Here is a 7,075-nt window from a genome sequence, read left to right as displayed (position 1 = left end):
TGGTCATCCACGGCTTTCCAGGCGGCATGGGCCAGATTGGTTTTTTCTGATTTGTCCACCGCGGTGATGACTGCTGGCAGCGGTTCTGTGCTTTATCGACGTATTTGAGAAGGTAATTGGCCTCAAGGGCTGTAAGAACAGTGATTTTCCATGTAGGGTAATTTATGTCTGATAATTTTTTGGGAATCAGGGCATGAAGATGCCTGAGAAGGAGTTTAACGCCAGAAGGAAGTGAATCGAGAGGATCCACCTCGGTTGACATGGCTGCCGCCGCCCAAGAGAAGAGAGGGAACGATCGGTGCCCTAAAGAGAGAAAAAAAAACATAGAGAAAAGAAGATCTAGGTTTTCTGGCTCTTGATACCATGAAGGAATATTGATTGTATTGAAGTATTAACCAAATAAGGGAATACATGGAAGATATATATAGGAGATATAGGAAGGAGTACTAATCCTAATAGGACTAGGATTAGTACACAGTAAATACTAATATTATTTAATACTATTTATTTAATACTATCTGTTATTAGTATCTATGGCCGAGTTAGCACGATAGTATTTCTCGAAGTTCGATTTAATGTCACAAAATGAGTACTCTGTTAATCATTCTTAATTCTGGACTCTTCATTTGTTTATCCTATTTCTTCGTCATTGCGATAGTACAATTTATCATCATCGACAATTGATATTTTTGACGGAGATGACAAAAAGATAACAAAAGTAAAAATAAAAATGAAGAGAAAGAAGGACATTGTTAGTCACTGTTTTATCTGACAGTATATTTTGGCTAAAATAACAGATTAATGGTGGTTAGCCATGGTTGTTTCTACCATCTGAGGTGAAAGCCCTCTTGGTGTTAATAGAAGTATTTGTATAGTTTCAAGAAGAGGAATAGAATAAAATGGTGATTACATTCCTAAAATTACAATGATAATATCATAAAAATAATAAATTGATTTTTGTTTACCATTTTGAATTGAATGTAATTTTCTTTTCTTTTTATTTGATAAAGAAGGTTATGGAAAGGGGAGAAGTAGATAGGAACGGAGAGGTGGGGTGGGGGTGTATATTTCCCTCTATTTATAGTAATGAAAATTCTTTTGTCATATTTATTTTTATAATTTATGACATGTAACACATAGCAATTAGAGATTGGACATGAAAATCACACATTTTCTCACAACTGGATTTAATAAAAAATGAGGCAATGTTATTACTTTAAAAATGTTTAAGGATGTTAGGACATTCGCAAAGTGTAACTGTCTCTTTAAAAAAGAGTATTCGGGGTGTACTTTATTTACTCTTTTTTATAAAAAGAAAAGTTAAATGTAAATATTGACCTTACGTGACTAATAAAATTCACCGTTAGTTATCTTTTTTATTAGCTCCAAAGAAAGAACTCCATAAAATCTAACATTATTTTTTCTACTCTCTAACAAATTTTTCTATAATTTCTTTCCTAAAATATTATTCCATTGACCTATTACCTCTTTCTGGTTTAAGCAAGAGAAAATAGTAAATTTTGATATAGAAAGTAGAGAGAACGATGTAAGATTTTGTGGAGTTTGTCTTTAGCCCTTCAAACAAGACAATTATGATGAATTTCGTTAGCCATGTGAGGTTTACGGTTAAATTTAACGCATTTTTTTATATATATAAATTTATTGTTTAAGTAGTAGGATTTAAAACAGAAGAAGCAAATATATTCTCCATTTGAAGTGACAGAGCTTGAATTGTGACACATATGTTAGAACATGCACTTGAATCTATTGTTAAGTGGTAGCATTTAAACATGACCAAATATGTTTTAAGATTGTACCACTTATTGTATTTAAGTTAATTAATCGGGAAAGGGTCTAAAATACTTTGAAGTATTGAAAATTATACAAAACTATTCTCCATCCACCTATTCGCTCCAAAAATGTCCTTCTCATCCACCTATTGGCTCTAAAGTATCCTTACCATCCATCTTTGAGTTCAAAATTGACAACTTATTTAATGATTTTAAATTTAAGCTATTTAAATATTTTTTAAAAAAATATTTTGCGCTTAACTATTGGTAATAATTTAATTTATTAGTATCATTTATAAATCAACCACTATCCACCCAATTAATAAACCAATTATAATATCAAAATCGCCCAAAACACTACTAAAACACGACGAAATTACAAAATCATGAAAATGACATCTTAAATTATTCGAGTCTGAATTGCAACCCCAATTTTATTTAGGTTGAACCGCTTATTTAGGAGGACACTTCAATAGGATCCTCTTTCAACTTGAATTCGAGATTTTATGATTAAAGGTAAAAAAGTAGTATATCCCAAATTAATTAATGCAATTTTTTAATATATTTTTTAAATATTTATGGTTTGTTTTAAATAGTAAACTTAAATATATATTTTTTTTTTTAAAAAAAGTTACCTATTAAGTACCATCACATTATTGAGACGAAATAATAATTAAGATGAACATAGCCAGACTTTTAAGTTTATCGATAATTTTTATTTAGACACTTGAATTATCATATGTTTTGATTGAGGATTAGAATGTATGATAATGTACTTCTATATACATTTTTGCCTCAATTTTTTAGAAACACTCATTGACAGTAGTTGTTGCATTAATAATGGGGCGGATTTATTAATAGGGTGGATATAATTAGTAAAGGGTGGGTTTAATTAATAATGGGTGGATAGTGGGATTGGTTTATAAATTATATTAATAAGTTAAATTATACCAAATAGTTGGCCCACGTATTTAAAAAGATATTCAAATAGTTTAAATTTAAAATCGTTAAACAAGTTTTCAATTTTGAACTCAAAGGTGGATGACAAGGGTATTTTAGAGTCAATAGGTGAATAAGAATAAAAAAGGTATTTTGGAACCAATAGATGGATGTAGGACAATTTTACACTATTTCTAATACTTCAGAGGTATTTTAAACCATTTTCAGTTAATTAATTTATTGTAATTGCTCCTTATTAAAGTTCTGATCGAAGGCAACAATATCACCATAGTTGTGTTTGCTTTCAAATCCTCCATAGAGAGTGATGCATTTCCATAGTTGGTGTCATTCTTTATTTTCATAAATTTCATGTCAAGTTAAACTAGACCAATGCAGGAAATATTATCGAAAATCAACACAACTTAACATGAAGTCCTTAATTTATTTATTGATTAATTAGACAATCTACATATGGACGTCATACAACCAACTTAACTAGTTTGAAATCACAAATTATGTAGCATAGACAAAAAAAGATTCTACAAGAACATGAAAAGAACCTATAATTCCATCCAATTGTAGCACATTGAAGCTGAATTTCATCATCTAGACGATAGGGAGTTTGTTTCCTTAAAGGAATATATATTGACCATTATGAAGAGCGCATGCACAATTTTGAGCACCAATATCATCTGCAACACAAGGAGGCTTAACGCTTCCATCTTGGTACCACATTTTTCTTTTTTGCACCAAATCAATGAAGAAATCGTCCAATGTTTCTCTTGTGATACTTGGCATAACAATTACATGTGCAATATCCTTCACGCAAGAGAGTTGCCAATGACGAGTAAACTCATGATCATGAGGCCTCTCAAGCACAACTATAGTACTCAACTCATTAAGCATGACACTAATATTTGCTTGCTTAAGACGATCTCTTAAATATCTAGCGTTGTTGAGGCATCTCTTAACATCTTGTTGTATCCCAATTTGACCTTTAGAGCTTAAACTGTACCACAACAAAATTGGAGTTAAGCCATTTCGACTTCCAGAAATTGTGGCATCCATAGAAGCAATGTATTCGACATTTCTTGAGAGATAACCGATGTGACTTTTTCTTGTTATTTGAACTCCACAAGGAATTGGACATCCTATGAACTTGTGACCTGAAATTGTGACACTCCCAATTGGCTTCTTGAAGCTAATCACCTGTTGTCAATTAATTGAAGCAAAAATAATCAAAAGATTTCTATATTGTAGTATATATTGTTAGGTGTCGTTTGGTGTGAGGGTAAAAACAAGTAGTGATGGAATAAAAATTTTGTATCTTGTATGGTTGTCATGTTTGGGATGACTCACCCACTGTTTAATTATAATAATGGGATAAGTTATCTCATATACATGGTGGGATAAGTTATCCCAGGATAGCTAAGTCCAGGCCCAGGATAACTGAGATAACTTATTCTCGACCAAACGACAGTGTTTGTTGGATATATGTTAGAAACTCACATTTTTAGTGAAAGGGACAATAAGTCCATTGAGGGCTGCATCACAATGGATATAAAACTTATCATGGGAATAACCACAATCTTCAAGTGTTTGAAGAATAACATCAATGTCATCCATAGCCCCTTTGAATGTAGTTCCTACCATTAAGAAAAAGGCCAGGGTAGAGCTCTAAGAGAATGAAATAATCAAAGAATGAAATATGAAAATTTACCAATATTAATATTTATAATTGCTGGTTTGTCCTTGTTATGAAGCAATTTTGCTTTCAAATCAGAATAATCCATCTCTCCATTTGTTGATGTGTTGATCATTTCCAAATCTATTCTGTACAATCTTGCAGCTTTGAAGACTGAATAATGAGAATCTTTTGATGTGTATAAGATTCCATTAGGAAGTAACTCTCGCCTACAAAGAAAATATTATTGAGTTAATTTTTTAAAAAAATGAAAAAAGAACATTATTATTATATTTTACTTTCTGTCATATCAACTCTTAATATTACCAATTTGTCACCATTCACTACAAATTTTGATATTCGAAAATAGCTATAAAGTACGGAATTTTTTAAAACTAAATTGGTGATCGTGTTTTTGAAATTTATTATAAATGTGTTTGCACAAACTTATATATGAATGCCTCACAAGACATGATGGGACCACTAATTTAGCAATGGACACATCTTGATAATATTTGGAGAAATTAATCAAAGCACACCAGACTCAAGTAGATAGTTAGATGAGGCTTTGGGCACAATATTGATAATATAGTGTAGTTTTTGTGCAAAGATGTATCAATTAACCTCCTTTGAATACATTAATGTAGGTCCATTTAGGAATTTTGAAATGCTAACAATAGTAGTTATTGTGATAACTTAATTGCTGTTAAATAGTATGTTTTTTTGAAGTAATTAATATTTTTTGTAAATACTTTTAAAGTCTATAGCTATATTGTCAATGACAATATATTAACTAGTGAAGATAAAACTTTAATAATATTTGCTAATGTACATATTTAATGTCAGTAAAAACCATTTTTATCACTGTAATAATAGAAACTTACCCTATCCAAATTCCATGAAGATTGCCTTCTGTGCCACCATGAGTAACATAACCCCAATATTCATCCTTGTCAATTTCCCATAATTTGGCAAACCAATCCAAAACGGCCACTTCAAAATCTTTTGAATGAAAATCCACAGGGTTTTCCGTGAAAGGATCACCACAATTATTTAAGTGAAATTGCAAAAGTGGAGCTAAAGCAAGGTGGTGATCATAGAATATGTTCTCTGGAAAACCTAGAGAGACAAAAGGATCAACTATATAATTCATAAATTAATCTTTAATTTTCACATTACAAATTAGTACTACATCCGTAAGCCTTCTATGTATTACATTCGTTCATCAGGAATTAATCTTCTTTCATTCAATGTGTTTATGTGTCAAGTTATGAACTCTAGTTAATAATTTACATGAAAGACAGGAGATCAAATGAAGGAGAAAAGTAAAATATTACCCAGATGATATTTGACTCTTTGTGCAAGTGTTTTTAAATAATTATCCAATATATAGTCAGGTGAAGAAACACCACTTCCCAACCCAGGCTCTATCACGGCTAGTTGCAATTTCTTTCTTGGCCTTGGTGGTGTCACCTTTACTAATTTCTTCATGTTTCCATTGACAATATTCTCACTTGGAAGAGATGTCACTATGTTGCTCATCATTTTAGTGCAAAGCATCATCATGCAAGTCAAGATTCGTGGGGAAACTTAGATCATTAACGAAATGAAGAAATACACAAAGAGAGTTTTTAAAAGAGGCTTTTATATTGCTTGCTCTTGCTTTGTTCATGTTCAAATGAATACACATGAATTTATACTACACACTTTGGGGATAAAGTTTAAATAAGAATCTACACAAGTCCCTATATATGTACAAGTGGGCCACTCTTCTACAAATTTTTTCAAAGTCTAAAGATTTTTAAGGACTTTCAAGAATTTTTTTTTCCCCAAATATTCTAGAGTCTTCTCTAAGCCTCTCCAATACTGTAGATTCATTCATAAAATCTAGCTCATTTATTCTTTAACTAGTGAAACTACCGCACTTCACGTGGCTATATGAAATATTTATAAGATAATAATATGAAATGTTATACTTAGGTTAGTATCGAATATATAGATAATATTAATATTTCTCTTCATCTGCGATATCATATGTTTTTTTCATTTTTTAAAACATAAAAAATATAATATTTTGGACATGTATATAGTAGAACAAAATATTCACTGTGGTGAAGTAAATGAAATAAGAGATAATATGTTGAAATAAAAATATAGAGTATTACGTTGAAAATATTTTGAATGTTTTAATTTTCTCTATCTTTTGTAAGAGTATTAATTTTCTATTCAAACTCTAATTTCGTCAAAACAAAATTGATTGTTTTATTATGTCATTATTATATTTGCTTCTTATAATTTTTAAACATTAGTTAAATATTTATAAGATTTATAAAAAATGAAACATACAAAAGTTATGAATAATATTATAACAATCCGATAAGTCGTTTCGAGCTATTAGCACAATTTAGTATTATAATGTTGATATGTAAGTGGTAACAAAGTATTTTTCTTTCTTTAATTGCGAGAAAATTGTCTTATTTTTTTCCAATTTACACGGTTAAGTATTGTTGGTGCCTTACTGTCGACAAGAACAAGGGTTGAATTAAAAGATATTATGACTACCAATTGGGCATAATAATCCAATCATTTGGGGGATATCATTTGAATTATTATATATAATAGATGCACTAATAAGTTTCTGCCTAAAAGTATTTCTTGAGTA

At 30.3% G+C, this 7,075-nt stretch overlaps 1 protein-coding gene across 1 annotated transcript; it reads right to left on the bottom strand.

Annotated features, from left to right (window-relative positions):
* Positions 1 to 3,131: 3,131 nt before the first annotated feature.
* On the bottom strand, positions 3,132 to 6,102 carry LOC101268488 (histidine decarboxylase-like). Its single transcript, XM_004244761.5, has 5 exons — positions 5,751 to 6,102; positions 5,298 to 5,532; positions 4,450 to 4,643; positions 4,239 to 4,375; positions 3,132 to 3,938 (listed from the first exon to the last, which is right to left on the bottom strand). Exons 1-5 carry the CDS (start codon positions 5,977 to 5,979, stop codon positions 3,360 to 3,362), a joined length of 1,374 nt encoding a protein of 457 aa, XP_004244809.1. The 5' UTR covers positions 5,980 to 6,102; the 3' UTR covers positions 3,132 to 3,359.
* Between the last annotated feature and the right edge of the window lie 973 nt (positions 6,103 to 7,075).

This window comes from Solanum lycopersicum, chromosome 8 (assembly GCF_036512215.1).
Source record: "Solanum lycopersicum chromosome 8, SLM_r2.1".
In the NCBI taxonomy this organism is placed as follows: domain Eukaryota; kingdom Viridiplantae; phylum Streptophyta; class Magnoliopsida; order Solanales; family Solanaceae; genus Solanum; species Solanum lycopersicum.
Note: the sequence above shows the minus strand (reverse complement) of the source record. Positions and strands in the feature narration are given on the sequence as shown.

Excerpts from the sequence above, each read along its gene's own strand:
- LOC101268488 (XM_004244761.5), bottom strand. The coding sequence starts at position 5,979 with ATGATGATGCTTTGCACTAAAATGATGAGCAACATAGTGACATCTCTT. Across the intron at positions 4,644-5,297 it reads CTTCATGGAATTTGGATAGG|GCGAGAGTTACTTCCTAATG; the intron begins GTAAGTTTCTAT and ends TTTTCTTTGTAG. Across the intron at positions 4,376-4,449 it reads AATTATAAATATTAATATTG|GAACTACATTCAAAGGGGCT; the intron begins GTAAATTTTCAT and ends TCTTAATGGTAG.